Below are 19,303 nucleotides of genomic sequence, written 5' to 3'. Positions count from 1 at the left end.
GAAGTTAGTCTGTAACTACAATCACAAAACATGAATATGTTAGATAGCGATGCAAATTTTACCAACAATATGGGGAGAGGTTGAGGATCAAGAGGATTTGGGATCAGAACAGAGAAGGAGTGGGGGGCGGGGTTAGGGGGGGCGGGGTTAGGGAGTGGTGTATGCTATGCTGAAGAGGGTCTAGAGGGAGAACATTAGTTTACTGGCAACTTGATTACAATCAACCCATTTTATTGCCCACTTGAGAGTTCTAAGGAAAAGTTGGCTAAAATGTCTATTTGGGTCACTCCAAGTTCACTCTATAATCCTTGTGGGAAGCATAATGGATCAAAGAAATACTTTCCATAATCCATGTTTGAGAAGACCTCTGTATACATTTGTAACCAACAAAAGTAACAACATAACATATCAATGATTTATCCCTAAGGGATGTATTTCTCCATTAAAAGTAATCATGTTTCATATGCATGTGTGTGGAAAATCAAACATGTTTAGTGGAATTATCTCTGATATGTTCCAGAAGTGAGTTATGATAACCCAGAGCTACATTTTATTTTTATTTAATTTTAAAGAAGCTGGTTTGCATTTATATACATGCATGTCAATTTGTTATCACAATTTTTATTCAATAATCCTTGTGATTTTTGTCATAATAAATCACATTTAATGTTCTTCTAAAGAAAAATCAAATATCAGATAGGATTGGTTTTTATGACACTACATTTATGTTTAATTTACAGTAACTCTTATTAAATCAGATTTTGATTTGAGTTTGGGATCAGTCAGGGTGTAAAGCTGGGTACACATTATAGGGGTTTTGTCCAATAATCGGCTCAACCAGTCGACATACGACCGCTCGTTCGAAAGTCGGGTCAGTGTCACGGTGGTTGAAAGTCTGCCCAAATGGATGATTGTCGCCTCATTTGGTTGGTCGTACCGTTCAATATTTTCGTTTAAATCTCCTTTCTGTTGTGTAATGTGTATAAGTTTCCGACCAATCCATGACAGTGAGTACGAAATTACAATCATTGCTCACGACAACATGACTGTAAAAAGTTTCTAAAAAGTTGGTGGAAAATTCTGTAGTGTGTACCCAGCTTTGGTGAAGCAAGTGTCAGTTCTTGACCTAAATCTTAGTGGTGGCAGTACTTGGTGTTTAATATTGAGAGTGAGAGATAATTTTTAGGGATGTTAGTCCATTTTAGATAGACCCGGAGGTTTTGTTTTGATTAACCCGTCCACGCCAAAACGTCAGGTTTTCTTGCACTTTGAGTGCCTATTATTTTTCAGCTTCCTGTCATTTAGTACGATTTTTTTCCTTTAGGTTTGTTACTGAACTGATTAAATATATCTATCTTTGGCCAGTTAAATATATCACATTACTTTTGATCTCTAATATCACAATAACACATTTTAGATTTTTGTCTCATTAATTGTATTTATTGCAACTCAGTTTAGCTCTATCCTAATGTTTTATTTATCTTTTGAGATTTGCTCATCTCCACCCATAGCAGTGACTTTATTTTCTATTTTTATGAAGACCAAATCATTTTTCCAGAGACAAGTATTTCATATTTAGAGACAAATCTCCCAAGTGTCCTGATTTAGGTTGTACAGTCCTGATTTGAGGGGACTGTCCTGCCATTCTGCAAATCAGGACTTTTGGGCAGATTCCACAACAGTTGTAGATGTGTGCTGCTAACGGGCGGCCCATAATCGCTGTGGGTAACAAACACACGTGGCATTAAAAGGATGTTTAAAGGGGAAAGGGGCATTTCAAAATTGTGTGGCATGCCCCTGGAGGACATGTTAAACCCCATCCTGATGAGGCCATCCCCATGTAGCATAACCATGCCCTCTTTTCATCCTAATTAGAACAAGCGTAGGGAGGCAGGGCTGTAACTAGAGCTGTGCGACAGGGAACGACCGCCCAGGGTGCAATGCTGAAGGCAGGCGCAATTTAGGAATATTTTAGGTTAATTTAGTTAAAATTGAGGGCTAGGGGGGCAGCATTTGTCTTTCTCGCCCCAGGCGCTAGAATTCCAAGTTACGGCTCTGTAGGGAGGTATGTAGGTAGGATCATCATGGCAGTTTGAGAACACATTGTACAAAGGTGTTAAACGTACCTTTCAAAGTGTTTTATGTTCTATTTAAATTCAAAGGAAGGAAAGATTTTAATAAGCATAGCCCTGGAAATGATGTCCTTTTCTGGATATTGTTCATTGATTTAACAGTTTTCTATGGTTACTGTTACTGACATTGTACATAATGTAGATAATTATTAACAGTTATTCTTTCATAGCAGATGAGTGCTGGAGCACCTAAATCCCCTTCTTTTTGTTCCCATAAAAACAGAAGGAGGAGCAATCCATGGAACTTATACTTACCATGCTATCTCAGCCTGTTCACGTGTGCTGTTGCCCCAGCATCATTGGTGGCACCGCAAAAGGACGGGCACGTGAATACAATTTAAACCCAATAAAAAGAAAATGTTCAAATCAATGCTCAACAATATTATTGTATAAATATATTTATTAATTTAACCATTTTCTAAGCTTTTGTCATGACAAAAAATATTGTTGTCAAAATAATGAATACACATTATAGTAGGTAACTATCATATATATCACATCCAGTGTAATGGCAACAGCACCTTGTTCAGATGACAAATACATTAGAAGATGAGAAAAGGACACAACACAATCATCACCTGTGATGCAGCATCTGGAAGAGACATCGGTTTTAAAATTCAAGGCACAGTTGACTTCCAGTAGGCTTGTTCTATTCTCTGATGAAATGGATTTACATTGTTAGTCACTTCTGCTTTGAAGTACAATATGAATAAAGAAAGCTACTTGTTCAGGTAGGGCTCATTGCATACACACCTTCTCTCATCCTTAGGGCTCCTGCACAAAGCTGGGACTCCCTGACACTATATAAAAGCCACACCTTACTTTTATTTGGGTGCCAATAAAACAATTATAGTACCCTTCTCTCACTCATTGTGGTGATCTGGGTGCATTACAAATCTCAATTGTAACACATTAAGCATTGCTTGTGGAAAATATTCCTGGGAAAACTGAGATGTATGTGAACCCTACTTACTCCCTAAAACTCCCCCACATTTCCTTATCTGAATCATAACAGCTTCTTTCCACTTTCCTCTTCCTGACACTTCATCCACAGCCCAACTTAACCTCCTCATCTCTACTCTCTCCAAACATATCCTGACTATGGCGTACATACTCTATGCAGACATTACATGCAGCTTGCATATCAGACAGAAACAACTTCATAATTGACTGCTAGTTCTCATGTGTTTTTTATTTAAATTTAATTAATGGCATATTATAGCAACTTAGAATAAGCCATTATCCACATGTGAGCTAGATAGGATTTAAAGTTATGTGCTCCTCTATTTGCAGCCACTTGCATTTCAGTCCATAAGCATGCGTACAAAATACAATATATAAAATGCTTCATTGAAATGTACTGTAATAAAATGCTGTCAATAGTACCTTTAACTTCTATGCTTCAGCTTCTTTAGTACCACTGTTTTCTAGTGGGATCTATGAACCATTGAAATGGTGCAACTCCTCTTTACTGTATGTGGTTATTATGTAATGTATACTCTAGTTATATTGCAAATAATAGTGCTAGATTCAATGTAGTCATTTCTGTCCTCTCAACATATTGTGTATTCTTCTGGGAAACTAGAATAGCCTCTTATTTGGTAACCACACCTGTCTAAAGACAGATGAAAGACTGGCCTTTGATGTTATCGTCCAAGTTTCATTTATTATAGATGTGTAAGAAAAAGTAAAGGTGAAATATGTAATGCTTTTATGCAAAATATTTTTCCATTATAGTTATTTTCATTCTTCTATTCTGCATATGTCACCTTTTTTTATAGTAACCTTGGAATGAGCCAATTAGATTCACTTAGTTGAATTGGCATAATCTATTTTCTTTGACATATATGGAGCAATTACTTTTCTGCTGAACATTTTTCAATATTTTTCTTTGCTTTATTATTTTGGCATTTTCATTTGGAATAACAGTAGACTGCATAATACTACCACACATTACATTATTAATAACAGGCAGCTTTTAAAAGTAAAAGACAAGCAAGAAATGCCTCCTCTATAATTTCCATTTAATAAGATGGAAGAGTTCTGCAGCCTTACATTGGAAGGAGTGCGATAATATGTGAATTGCGCCATGCTCTTGGAGAAAACATGAGAGAATATACTGTATTTTGAACAGCAATTATGGGTTCATTTTTGTGTTTACGAACTGTGAGTTTGTCTATATTAATAAATATAGCAATATAAGCCACCTTTTATAAGGTAATAAATAGCACCGTAACCAAAGATGTGTTAGGTCTATGTTTATCAGTTATTCTATAGACATGTACTTGTGTCTGACATCATCAGTGTTGGTCCTTATAGTTCCAACTAAAGACATTAAAATCAATGGATGTTACCATGTACACACATGGGAAATAATAATACAGGTTGGAATAATGTAAGTGTTCACACATTCTATTATCACTTTAATAAACCAACAATGATTAAAGTGGTCTAAATAAATTAATTGTTTTCTTTTTTGGGGTTTTCCTGTCTAGAACAGCAATCACACCTGATTGTTAAAAGAGGGCAGACATATTACTTGGATTGCTGGATGAAACATTTACACTACCAATTTACACTGTCATGTCAACATAACACCCCTAAACACTCATATAAAATAGATGCTGATTTAGGGGTAATTACTTCCATACATGTAACCATTCTCTATGACTGGCACTGTCTCATGATGCTAAAACCATTCACACTTGAGATTTAATATATATTTATGCTGTAGAAGCTGGATATGAAGTTTATAAGCCAATGTTCACACTCTCACAAATACTTATATACATAATATAATATCAAGTTCCTATTGTAGTGGATAAAGTCTTATTATTTAATTTGAATGTCCAGCGACCCATCTATACAATCCTGAAAGTCTCCAGGGCTCTAGGCTTGCAGGGAACCAGTGATGCTACAGTATCAGTGTCATTGACTGCAGGGACGGATCCATTAATAGTGATCTTCATTTTCAGGAGGACCCACAGTGCTTTTCATAATCTTACTGGGAGGCTAACATTATTATTTGAAGACACTAGCTGTATTTCCCTTAACTTCACTCCAGAGGCTGTAATGTGCTGATGCCACTGAGGTGGCTGATGGAGCTGAACGATTTAAGCAGCAGAGATCAAGCCGAGGCTGTAATGTCCCCAAAAATGGAAATTTCTCTATATACAAAACAGCATAAAACCAAATATAAGAAACCACCCAAAACCAAAGGATCCAGCCTTCCCATTATAAGGTCAGCTCACAGGAAGGATCAGAGTCCGTGAGGAAATAATGCAGAAGAGGTTAGGAAGAATTGTTTATAGGCCCATCCTCAGTCCAGTTTGTCACCCAGTCTTTCTTTTTAATGGTCCCTGTCTTCTCTTCCAGGACCATGGGGCGCTCTTCCCGTGGGATCTTCACAGCATGGTACTGTGGCAACTTCTCATCCGGGTAATGCTTCCTCTTAAAAAACCCACACTGAGAAGAGAACAAAAAGTCATTAGATGAGGAAAAAGTGATAAAAGCATCCTGCTTGATTAATGAGTCAAGAGACTTGCAGGGTATTAGAGAATGCAGCAAACAGCACCCCCACTTCATTCTCCACATTGCATAGCGGGCTTGCTATGAGTGACCACATAGGGCACAGGAGTAAAGGAGGACAAGAGTCCAGGGTACAGACAAGTTGGAGGGAGTAGCAATATCATATTGAATAATGGATCAAGTAGGGTAGGGAGCAGAGTTAAAATAAAAATAAATAAAACATGACAATGGGATCTGTGCAACGTGGCTTGGTATCTGTTTTGCTCTGTAGATATAGATAACTATGCTGCTCCTCTAGTAAGTTTACAAATGTTATATGCCTTGTGTGGTCTAGCATAGTGAAAGGGTAGGGCATGGTGAAGAGGGGGTGTGGTATTGTTAAAAGGGGGGTACCTAAATTTTGTTGCAGAGGGTTGGGTGTAATTACAAAATCATACATACAGCACAAAAAAGTCCTAGTTACACTTCTGTCACACGGTATAGCAGGATGTACAAGATGAGATATAGAACATTATGTGGTGTTGTACTACCTATCTTCCAGAACAAAATATTACAATAGAAAACAGCATACCACACTGCCCCCACTATATAATGTAATGCATTCTAATCCACAAATATACTAATTAGTCTCACTAGTATTGTGGTGGGATTAGTGTTTATGCTACTTTTTGCAAAATGACATGCTGATAGCTATATTTGATCATGCACAGAAAATAAAGTTCCCATTAAATAGTAAAAAAAATATACTAAAGGTCATGTACAAAAGTGCAAAACATGGGCATTGCTTATACCATTTGAGCAAATACACCTTTTTATTTCGAAACTAAATGGATTTTTTTATGAAAAAAAGGCAGGGCCTGCAGGGGTGCTAAAATATAACATCTCTTGATAGGTATATCTGGTGAATTGGGCATTCCTTGCTGAATGTTGGTTGGGGCACCAGAAATGGTCAAGTTATGCACCCAAATGCAAATAAATATGATTTCTATTTGCAGGCGTAGACAATTTGAATAAGATTCAATAGGTGGAGAAGGCACATTTAGGGAGCATCAGGTTTTGGGGAGGCTGCACAGCAATTTTACCCCTCGTCAAAGGACTTTAATTTACAGGTACTCAGGAGCAGTAGGTAACAAGGAGTTGAACACACCCCACACCATTAGGCTATGAGTTTATTTTTCACCTAGCTGGTAAAGGGTTCCAATTAGGACAATGAGTATTAGAGGAACACCCTGGAGAGGTGGTTTTTCATTGTGAGCTGGACTTTACACAAATTGTTGCTGTATTTTTCATTTTCATTTTCTCATTGTGAGCTGGACTTTACACAAAGTTTTGCTGTAGTATTTTTCCTCTGAGGAAATTATCGTGTAGGTAATGAAACGCGTCAGGTTAACAATCTACACGCTGCTCCACTAAATCGGAAGTTAATTTTATTTTCATTAATTTCAATGACTGACTGGGACTCTTAGAAAAAAATCACTTTGCTGAAAGCGTGCAAGGAGTTCTAATTACGGAATTACAACATCAATCGGGTGAAGTGGCCCAAATATTCTTTATATTGTGCACAAATTTCAAGGAAACAAAACATCTCATTTGCTGACTGGAACATTATCTATGACTTGCTGCAGCAAGTGTCCGGACAGATTAACTGCATGTCAGGTAATTCAAGTTCTTCATTGGATTATTATATCATATTTAAGTACTTTCGATCACTCATCACACAAGGTGCACCTTTGGATAATATCGAAAAACTTTATTTTATCTATTTACATCAGCACGCCACAACTTTCCCTAAGAGTCTCTACATGTCATATTCTTCGTTGAACTCTCATTAGTGATCTTGGAGATTACAAAATAAAATGAGTTCTTGAGTTTTATCATTTTTCAAAGTTATTGGAACAGCGTTGTTATTACAACTTACACTTGTGTTCCTTTTTATCATCTTGAGCTCACATTCAGTCATTTTTTTTATGTGGGTTATATGTGTATTTTTAAGATACTCTTTCATCTATTTAGATGTGATACTGTTTATATATAAATATATTCTATCTAATATACCTTTTCAGCACAGTGTTTGGCATAATTATATTTTGACCATTTGGAGCGCTGTAATCATTTTTTTCTTTGTTTATAGTTTGCCTTTATTTAGTGGGGCCTTACACACCCCATATTACAGTTGCGCTACTGATCAAATTTAAAAATGTATATTTTATCCCTATACTTTAATATACTCATTTTATCATTCAATTAGACCTACGGTGAACCAATTAGATCTTTTTCTTTGCTGGAGTTGTCCTATATTTTCAATAGAATACCATTTACACCTTACACTTCATATGAGAAAGTATATTTCAACCAATATAACAAAAACTTTCCCACAAATAAAAGTGGCACATTTAAAAAAGGCAGTTCCAATGTGTACTCACTCTAATGATTATTTAAGCAAGACATTAATTAATTAATTTATAATTATAAAGTTATAAATAAAGCCGAATCAAGCAGTGTTTTTGAAGAAAACAATTGAAATGAATGAAGGGGAATGTGTTAGAGTGGTTGTAAGATTAATGTAGAAATTATGTTCTCACTCCACCCCACCCCACTCCTGGCAGACTTCAAAACTTGTGAAATTAGGTGCAGGCTGATTTTCCGGGACCAGTTCCCAAAACTGAATGTTAACGTTTACCTATGAAGAACTAGGAGAAGAAGTAGGCTCATTTGCGCAGACAGTAAATATCGGCAAACATACATGTTTTGCACTTTATAAGTGAACTTTTCTGTCCTTTAACTAGCAAAACATCTTTGCAAATTAAAACATATTTAAGTGTGGAGAGTTTCTGTTTGATAAGATTAGTGAATATTGGTGATTATTTGTAAAATCCGTCCCACAAATTAGATGTTGTCTTATGTTTTCTAATGTGTACTAGCAAAATTACATTGTATGGATGATATAGGCAATACCACTCTTTTCTTCGCCATACTTTTCATAAATATTCCCTACAAGTTCTTATATTTGAAACATCTCTCACAGCTAGCATTTAGTGCCAAATTCCACTACTGCTCCTTGAGAAGTGAAGGCCAACCCATGGGTCGTTTTTGAGAATGCAATACAAATATGCCTTTTCCACTGTAACTGGGTTCAGTCTAAGAGGGCCTTGTTCACGTTTGAACGCACGTCTGCACAAGATCAGAAACTCACCTTACGCAAATGAACGCAATTCATGTCTGGACGCAAATGACAATTACATCATCCTATGACATGAGGGGAGGGGCGGGACGGGGGGAGGGAAGGGGTCGACTAACGTAGGCCATGTACAGTATGGGCGTTCTGATGCAGATGCTGCCGATTCATATCCTGGGTTTCTCGTAAGGGTGCTTGGGTTCAGCAGTACCATTTGCACCAACTAATTGGCAGGTGTAAGTGCTGACTGATAGTGATGACTGGAATGGTATTGCTTTTGCTTTACAAACTACATGTATGGATACCACTAGATAGCACAGAACATGTGTATACAAGTAAGATAACCTAGTAAAAGGCATTGTATGTATAGTGCACATTAAAAGCATCTTTATTTATGTATTTAATGTTAAGAAAAAAGTTAAATGAATATTTTTATTAATGATTATACTGTTAAGAGTTGCTTGTTTATTTTATAATACACAATTTTTGTATGCCCTCTGATGTGACCTTACATACGTTTGTTTGTATACTGCAGTCTGTCCTGTCTGTCTACGTAAGGCAAGTTCAGTTTAGACAGAGCGTACTTACATCCAGATTCAAATGGATAACACATCTTGGTACACGCTTGGGTTTGAATCCGGACGGTGCTCTTTTTTCAAATGCAACTAACATGCAAGATGTGTTCGAACTTGAATCAGGCTCAGAATCTCTAAACCAGGGCTACAACCCTAGAAAATATTGTTTTTATCTCTAACTTTAGAAAAATGAAAAAACATTCTTGTCATTCTAAAATATCTACGAAAAGTAGTAGCATACCAAAGATAAATGGGTCCATGGAATAAAAGCAAGGGACTCAAAACCCTACTCAGACTTAAACAAGTGGTGTTAGCACTGTCAGAATGTCATGTATTTATACTGATTTAGATTTTTTTTTACTGATTATTTACAGAAAATTTACTAACAGTTGGCAACAATGCTCCAAAAAAGTCTACACATCTGGTGAAACTACTCTTGTTGCACCTTTAGGGCCCAGAGATAAGTGGGGGACAGCCAATGCCCCATTGGAAAATTTTATTGTGAGGTCCAGAGTGATACGCCTCTGTATATAGCATTTTAATCCTTGGACAATCTTTACCAGTATTATATATAGGCTGCATTAAATATATAACTTATTTCTATTACAGCAGGTAAATGGATAAAATGTATCTAAATAATGTAATAATCTAATTATGCTAGGGATCCCCATAATTCACTAGTGTCCAGCCCTGGCAGTGCTGCATCGGGTCTTCTCTCCACATCAACAAAGCGTGAGCTGTAAAAGAAGTCCTGCATAGAGAGAAGCCTTACTTAACCTCTGGATGCAGCACTGGTAGGCTGAGTACTCCCAAACTGTGGGGGTCCACCACACATTTGCTAGGTGGCGGTAGGCTGGTGATGTAAAAATAACTTTGTGGGTAGAAATAGCCTTAAAAAGGCACATTTAAGAAAAACAGAACTACAGTGCTGGGAATGTGGAATTTAACAGGTAATAAAGTACTGTATCAATGGAAATAATGAAAGCTCTAGCTCTATTGAAAGCAATGGTTGATAGGTGGGCATAGTTTTCAGTGAAATCTCAATTTCACGCCATTAAAAAAAAGACAAGTTATACTGAATATTTTGCATCGAATTCAATGTGATTAACCAGAAGAGGGGTGTAAACAAAGATCATGCCAGTAAAAGATTGCTTCATGGTATTAAACAGGCTAGATAGCTTAATAAATATGCCACTAAAACTCATATAGGAAGGAGGGGCTGATATTATTATTATGTATCCACTGGTTTAGGTTTACGATAGAGGAACAACTAGCCAAACATGCTTCTTAAGCGAACCCATCTATACTTTAGCATTTAGCTGCCAAACATCATGCACTAAAGTTCATTTAAGCAAACATTAGAGGCATATTCTACATTTGCCAGTTGCATTACAAAATATTAATCAATATGTTTGTCCAATGAAAACTGACCTACCCCATTCATTAAAAATACTAATATACAAAGCCAATCACAATGCAATGGGTTAATTTTAAACACCAAGGTTGATTAGGCTTGGGGTGTGGAGCACTATGCAACAATTCACAACACACAAGTGCTGGGTGTTACCAGCTAGTCCTCCTCCTCGGCTTGCCTATCTGCCTCAGAGGGCTGTACCCCCAGGTGTGCCCGATAGTAGTTTGTGGTATACTTAGACTCTGCAGACTCCCTCTTGAAGAAACCACACTGGAAGTAACAGTTGAAGAAAGCAGTGAACTAAGAGTTGTAAAAAGTGCTCAGACTAAGTTGTTGCAATAAAGTTTAAAAAGAGTAAGTAGTTAAATGGATGCACTGAGTCCAGCGTCAGAGTGAATAGGAGGAGAATAATCTATTACATTTCTATAATACAAAAACAAGGGATGGAAAACAAAATTAATAAAAGAAATGTAATAACGAAATATGCTGGATGTCAGATTAGATACATATAACCTAAATACAGAATAATTAGCACAGAAATAGACATCTCTATTAAGCGATCACTAATGCATTGTGGAACTGTATGGTGACATCAATGCAAGTGCTGACTAGCAGTAGAGAATTATGATCTTTAATATCTTCACTGTAAAGCGACAGGTAGATCCTACAGAGGCTCATTGACCCTCCAGAATTTTGTCTCATAATATCAAAGAGATTGGCTACAACCGGCCGAATCACATTTGTATTGTGATTAGCCGTATATGGCTGGCAACTGAGAGATGTACCTGGCTAAAAAGGGTATCTAATGAGGTGATTTGAGTGACTACTCTCATCCACTCATGTGGTGCCTTCTTTAGCCTTGTGCGCTACGCAGCTGCCAAGCCTTGGTCGAGGGTGTCAACTTCATACACATGAGTCCTGGCATTGTGTAGAGTAGGATTTGTAACATGCCGTTTTCCTTAAACAAAATATGGTAAGTCATTGAGATGAGAAATGAGATGGAAAATTTAGCATAGCTTTCTTAACAGCAGCAACATCAAGGGCCAATGCTTACCTTCCACAGGATCCAAACTAAGAGTAAGAGCAGCAGTATGCCAGCCAGTACGGCAATGAGAATAATCCACCAGGGAATACCCCCATAAGCCACAACATCAAGGTCGGAGTACAGCATCACAGAAATCTGCAGAGATCACCACAAAGAGAATTAAAATAGTTAAATAGTGATAGGGCTGCAAAAATGATAGGGTTAATTATACCTTTATGTCTTTGGTTGGCCACTAATATAGCCTTTATTGTAATGAGGGGGCTATAGATATATATGGAATAATGAAGATATGTGCTGCACAAGGCAAGTAATAATAGTTAAGGTTAACAAAAGGCTGAGAATTGATAAGACAAAAACATCTCTCGCTACATCCAGAACCCTGCACCTTCCTTCTCCACCACTCCTGGACCTAACTCTCAGTTCTTTCTCTTTCATTACTGAGGACAAGGTCTTTGCACTCCTTTCTCATCCATCTCAACCTGATCCCTTGACCTCACACCCTGCCAATTCCTCCACTCTCTCCCCTAACACTTGCTATCACCTTGTTTACCTTTTCAACCCGTCCCTTTTCACAGTTATTGTTTCCTTCTATCTTCAAATATGTGCTAATATTTCCTATCCAAAATAAATCATCTCTCAACCCTACCTCACTCTTCAACTACCGCTTAATTACTCTATTCCTTTTGCTTCCAAACTGAGCGACTTTTGTACAAATGCCTAACGCACTCATTCCACCCACTCTCTCATCGACCCTCTGCTATTGGACTTCCGCCCTCCTCACTTCACCACGACTGCCCTCACAAAAGTGATCAATGATCTACTCACAGCTAAGTTAAGGTGTCACTTCTCCCTACTCCTTCTCCTTGACCTCTCTGCTGATTTCTACACCATCGACTTCTTTCTTCTCCTGCACATCCTGCATGCCCTTAGTCTTTGCTCCCCTGTTTTCTCTTGCTTCACTTCCAACCTTCCTAACTTTCAGGGTCTCCTGGCACATCCTTTCCTTTTCTTCTATCTGTAGAAGTCCCTCAAGGTTCTGTTCTTGTCCCTTGCTTTTCTCTTTATACCTCTTCTCTCAGTTAACTAATAACTCTCCTTCAGCCTCCACTTCCACCTCTATGTAGATGAAGCCAAAGTCTCTACTCTTTTTTATCACATGTGTGCAACTGCTTCTCCTCCATCTCCCCTTAGATGTTCCAATACTGCATAAAGCTCAATATGTCCAAAACTGAGCTCATCATCTTCCCATCTCCAAGTGTCACTTCCCCCCTTTAAGTCTCCTCCCTGCTGATAACAACTTGCGCTCTAGTGACCCCTATATTCGCTATCATAGTGTCATCTTCCACTCCACCCTCATCCGTAATCCACATATGCAATTTCTTATGCTCTCATGTCGCCTGCACCATCAAAACAATTGTCAGGATATTCCTTTTTCTCATGCTGGATGTTACTAAAATCCTTGTCCATTCTCTCACTATCTCCCATTTACACTACTTAAACCTCCTTCTAACTGGCATTCACCTCACCAATCTATTCCCACTACAATTTCTCCTAAATGCTGCACCGAGACTGATCCTTCTTTCTTGTTGCTCCACATCCACTGTACCACTCTGTCAATTCTTTCACCTGCTCCTTGTTCTATTCAGAATCCATTTAAAACTACTTTCACTTATCTTCAAAGGCTTCACCAACACTTACCCACATACAAGTCTGACCTCGTCATGAGATACTCTCCCTTATGCCATCTTAGAGCTCTATCTGAACTGTGCCTATCTGCTCTCTGATTACCACCTCTGACTCCAAATCTTCTCCTGTGCTGCTATCCACTGAAGGAACTCCTTACCCTGCCTGACCATACTCTATACCAGCATTCATTCTTTCAAGCACTCTCTCAAAACCAACCTCTTCACTATATCCTACTCTACCCCTACCTGATACTTCTCCACCTGGTTACAAACTACTGCCCCAATCTCTACTCAGAGTGCTGCTAGATCCTATTGTCTCAGCGCTAACTTCTCCCTCTAGACTGCAATCTCTTGCAAACAGGGCCCTTTCGACCCTCTGTCTCATGTCCTCACATTCTTCATCAACCTTGTGATCTGTTTTTATGTATGATTTGTTCATATGTATGACTTGTACCAAATGTCCAGCAGTGAGGAGTTTTGTGGTGCCTTACAAATAAACTATGACGATGATGATAATGATAACAGTAAGGTGTCAAGTACCTGTGTTGTAGCATCTCTCAAAACCAGATTTTTAATACTGGACTTCACAGTAATGTTTGCTCTGATTATCACCTCTATGGAACTACCAGATGGGTAATCCTATACCAAAAACAAAGATTAAATGAGAAAAGTAGCAGAAAATATTCAAAATCAGAAATAGTGGACAAATAATGGATGAGTTTATAAGGGTAATCACCTCTAAAAAGCTGCTATTCCAAAGTCGACCATGAACATTTAGCACCACCTGCCGGTCAAAACTATACAAAGGACATTGGAATATTGTACAATGAGCAGTGCCATGAGCACAGTCCTGAAAAAGAAACAAACACCATGTTTAGCACTGACACGTGTAATAGTAGCATTGAAAAAAGACACAAACACACATTGCTGTACTCAGTCTGCATTTGCATGCCCCTTCCATCCCCAACCCCAGCTCTCCAAGCATGCAAGTACCAAATCTGAATACAGACGTAGGCATATATTTTGTTTGTGGGCATGCAGAGTACAAATTTGCACATTTTACTCTAGGCAAATTGGTGTATGCCCAACTCAGCATCAGCCCCCAAATTTCTTCTCTTGTTCTGCTGAACAATTTATACAGTTCCTAGATTTGATTTAATTGAAGTCAAAATCGATTTCATCCTGGTGAGTTTAAAAACAGAATATACTGCACGCCTCTAGTCCACCTTTCTGTTCACGGTTAATACACAGACCCCTGCCCACAGCATGACATCATATGATTTGCAACTGTTCCACTGCTCAGCCAGCACAACAAAGTGGACTAATAGGACCATACAACAATCCATATTTGTTCATTTCGTTAGGATGTATCAACTATGCCTCTTTTGCTTTCAATTTGGATATAAGGATATATGTATAACCTACTTTTTATATAACTATACATCTTCATTGTAACACATTTACAATGAACAATGTAAATATCCCTTAATTTAATTTTTTTACATGTAACATAGAATGTAAACTCTCAGGAGCAGAACCCCCTCTAAGCTCTGTCTCATGTCCACCACATTTCTGTCAACCTCGTAGGTCCTTGTTCTATTTCTATAAATTATTTTCTTTTTGTATAGTTTATTATAGTTTCCTGTGCTGCAGAGTTACTGGTAAAATGAGAGTATTGTGTTATCGTGTCTATGCACAGTGTTCAAAGTTAATCAATATGGTCTCTGTGGGTAATGAACAGCTTGGTAAGTATTTACCATGATCACAAGGGCAAACAATAATATTATACCTGTGATTTCCCCTGAACTTTTCTATTATATCACAATGTATAGTGGTGAGAATTACCAAAACTACATCCTTCTTCTTTGCTGGATACGCAAGGGGCCACCGGCTTGCCGAACTTTTACTCTGAACTTGCGTCAAGGACTTTGTGTTTGCTGTCACTGTGTCCTAGAAGAGAAGGGTGTGGTTTAAGTAGAATGTAAGTGATCATCTATATAGGGAGTAAGAACAAAGAGAGACTCCACCAACCAGTCTGAGGGGGTTGATTGCGTTGATAGGACTGCACTCCATGCTATGACCAGAGTGCTCCTTCTCCTTCAACTGAATCTTCATTGGGTACAGCAGCCATTTGCCGTTGGCCATTTCATGTGGCCACATCAGGTTCAGGTATGCAGAACCCAGAGTACGCAAAGACTTCCCTCTGTTTGATACCTGAAGAACATATCCTACATATTAATATACAAACACACCGTATCATTTCAGCTAGAAATATCATTTTATTAAATAAACATTTTGAAAATTGTCAACAGATATACTTAGACAGCTTATGAGAGTAATTAGCATACAGTATATTGATGATAGAAACATGACATGTAAGTATGTTTAAAGAGCAAGCATGTTGTTGGGTGGGTTAGTGGGACAAGTGTAACAAAGCGGGTCACGAGCGTATAGACAACTTTAGTGGATATAGGTTATTGGAATGCATACCTGCCAACCTGAGCACTAACAGTAGTCTGCTTCTACTTTTACACTTATTTTTTCCATTGATCTAACATAAGCTGAATTAGTTAATTGTGTTTTACACAAATTAAGTCAGCAATTTGCATTTAGAAAATAAATGTGGAAGGATGTTAATCTGGCAGGCAGACGAGTAGAGTTTGGGTGGTTACATGCGTTATATGGTGAAGTAGTGATGCAAGGTTAGAGGCACATAGCTGGGAAACTGTACAAGTATTTTGCAAAAGAACAGTGTAAAAGCTGTTTTTGAAATTGGGGGTCAAGATGGTGACGTCTGCATTGGTGCAAAAATTGAATCTCTTGATGGAAGAGCTTACAGATCAGTGTGTTCTTTGCTGAGTGCGAATATGTGCATTAATGTGGAACACTTTTTGCAATTTCCAGGTGCACTTTTATTGGAAAACTCATTTCTATTTTAATAAAATATCCTATACAAAAATGCCAGTTTTAATAAATATAATGTCACCTAACTCTCATGATTCATTTAAGTGGGTTAGTGGTATTTAAGCACTAGAACTAGTAAGAACAGGTGAGGGACATTTCAGTGGTGAAACAAAGAGTGAATGACGTATGCAGGTGATTATTATTATTATTATTATCGTTTATTTGTTAGGCGCCACAAGGTTTCCGCAGCGCCGTACATGGTACAAACAGTAGACTATACAGGGTAAAACAGTACAGGACAATAAACACAAAGTACCAGTACTTCAGAAACTCCAAGCAATCATCCAAGGTGATCATACAGGTTAGTAAGGTGAGTGAGTATTGTGAACGTGATTGTCAGGCTATATAAGGCAGCATATAGATGGTGTAGTGGGCAGCAGGACCTAATATTGTTTGAGTGCCAGGGAAAGATTGGCCAAGGAATATATATTAAGGAATAGGATGGACTAGAGATGTATGGGTGATAACTGAATGTAAAGATGCTTCACAATCATTTAAGCAAAGCAGTTGCATAAGTGAAGCAGTGACATAAGAATTACATTTCTAAAACTAAGGCCCCTACATGTCAATTAGTTTAAGTGTGAATTAGCAATATGTGTAATTACTGAGTCTGGAGTTAATGCTGATTAACTAATGTTACTAATGTAACTGAGAGATATTAAAAAGGTACAAACGCACACCGCCTCCTATATCTTGCCCACATTTCTCTGACTAGCCTCCCTTTTCTGTCTATTCTTTCTTCTATTCTTATAGTTAAAATTTGGTCAATATCAAGACTCTTCTCATTATGATGTACAATGATTGTATTAGTCCCTGAATATGCTTGATTGTAACAGATTTTGTCTTTGACTGATGCTCATTATTGACCTTCTCAAAATAAAACTTTTTAAAAAAAAAAAAAGGTACAAACGGTCACTTCGATATCCACAGGGCTTCCCACATCTTCTTCATCTTTCATTGCTGATTCTCCCATTACCTCCCCGCTATAAAACAGTCGGTTTGGCTTTGCTTCCCTGCAAGAGAACCAGGTAACATCCATGTCAGCTTTACATGATTTCCCCACTGAACCATACAGCAGTGCCTCTGTCAATATAAATATAACCGATATCTGCCCAAGAAATAGGAGCACAGCCAGTCTACTCACCCAGAGACGGCCAGCGGCAGTTCAATAATCACTTTGGCTTTGGCAAGCACAGTAGGCAGGTTTATTTGCTCGCTTATCCTACAAAGACATAACCTTATTAGTGCTACACTATTTCTTTAACAACAAAAGTAAACATTATATGGTTTACAAGGACTAAATGCTGACTTTATTTTCTGCATCTTGAAATGGAGAAGAATATTGCAGCCAAAACTACTAAACAGTCCAAGGCTATCAAACCTAAGGGCTGATGCACACAAGCACATTTATGTCATGTGATGTGCTCGCACCATACTTCCCTCAACCTAGGGCAGTCCCTAGATATACCAATATCAGGGCTCTCCTGCCTGCCAGAACTATTAGATCCACATAAACTGGATCTAACAGATGCAGTGCTATTAGATCCAGTTGACATTGAACCTGCAATGGTGGTCAAGGAAGACCCAGTAAAAATTAAAACAAACTGTGATTATATTTTAGGTAAAGTAATGGGCTTTGTGCAAAATATTTTTTAAAAAAGAGCAGAATTATGAAAAAAAAATCATTTTTGCCTATTTTCCTAATATGACAGACTTTAAAAAATTTTTTTTTATACCCATTCTAAATTATGTGTAAACAGGTTTTGCACTCCCTAAAACAACACTGGCTGCCAGTAAGATATGTATTTAACAACAAATGGACTAACACAATGTATTGGTTTAAAAATAATTGTAATTAAAATGTATCCTGTCTAAATACATTATATATTATACTGGTAAGTATTTAGTAATTGTAATTAAATATTTAAATTTAATTAAATCAAATAAATTGTTACTAAACACATATGACTATAATGCATAATGCAGTGGATCCCAAACTTTCTGAGTTTGAGGCACCGTTAGGTGTCTCCATAAATTTTTCAAGGCACCCCTAAGCCATAATAATTACCAAGTAGCCCCCCACCTTGCTTACCACTGGCCCTGGCCAAGGCACCCCTGTAAGATTGCCACGGCACCCCAGGGAGCCACGGCACACAGTTTGGGAACCACTGGCATAATGTATTTAGATCAGATCCATCCTAAATCCTGAAAACTAGCTTGGTCATAAATGAGGATAGCATAAATAAAGTATAGCAGTATAGCAGTGGTCAACTAAAAAGTATAGGGTTGTTTTTATTTTTATTTACTTTTATTTTATGTATAAAGGGGAAAAACATACTGGGGAATAAGTAGTGGAGCAAAACCCTAAGTACACTATTAAACTTTTACAAACAGAGGTGCAGTTATGTATCAACAAGATCAAGACAGATAAAGCACCTGGCCCAGACTATTCCACATATGTTAAAGGATCTAATTTTTGGTATTTGATAGACCACTATTTCTTATATTTATGGACTCCTCATAATCGGGAAATTCATACTGAAAATATTTTCATAACACAGCAATGTCAGCATGGTTTCATAAAGACCGGTCATGCCTAACATACTGTATATGGTTCATAGTCATGGGAGGTAGATTTCAAACTGGATCTTGGTAGTTCAATTGATGTAATATATTTGGATTTTGCAAAAGCATTCAGTACTGTTCCACATAAATCTGATTCATAAGATGAGAGGTCAAGGGGAAAATGTATTACATGGGTACAGAACTGATTGAAGTATAGAAG

General features: G+C 37.7%; 1 protein-coding gene across 5 annotated transcripts in view; it reads right to left on the bottom strand.

Annotated features, from left to right (window-relative positions):
- Positions 1-2,514: 2,514 nt before the first annotated feature.
- ITGA7 (integrin subunit alpha 7) overlaps positions 2,515-19,303 on the bottom strand; it is a 139,272-nt gene continuing 122,483 nt past the window's right edge. For 4 of the 5 annotated variants that reach the window (XM_075199610.1, XM_075199606.1, XM_075199605.1 and 1 more), the window contains 8 exons: positions 17,663-17,740; positions 17,429-17,531; positions 15,586-15,768; positions 15,400-15,504; positions 14,291-14,404; positions 14,095-14,193; positions 11,879-12,004; positions 2,515-5,597 (listed from right to left, as the gene is read on the bottom strand). In XM_075199610.1, coding sequence (XP_075055711.1) covers positions 5,424-5,597; positions 11,879-12,004; positions 14,095-14,193; positions 14,291-14,404; positions 15,400-15,504; positions 15,586-15,768; positions 17,429-17,531; positions 17,663-17,740 — 982 coding nt within the window. In that variant the 3' untranslated portion in view covers positions 2,515-5,423. Of the gene's footprint in view, positions 5,598-10,977; positions 11,095-11,878; positions 12,005-14,094; positions 14,194-14,290; positions 14,405-15,399; positions 15,505-15,585; positions 15,769-17,428; positions 17,532-17,662; positions 17,741-19,303 lie in introns of all 5 variants that reach the window. The other variant, XM_075199607.1, reaches the window with a different exon arrangement.

This window comes from Mixophyes fleayi, chromosome 2, assembly GCF_038048845.1.
Source record: "Mixophyes fleayi isolate aMixFle1 chromosome 2, aMixFle1.hap1, whole genome shotgun sequence".
In the NCBI taxonomy this organism is placed as follows: Eukaryota; Metazoa; Chordata; class Amphibia; order Anura; family Limnodynastidae; genus Mixophyes; species Mixophyes fleayi.
This window is presented reverse-complemented; position numbering and strand designations above follow the sequence as displayed.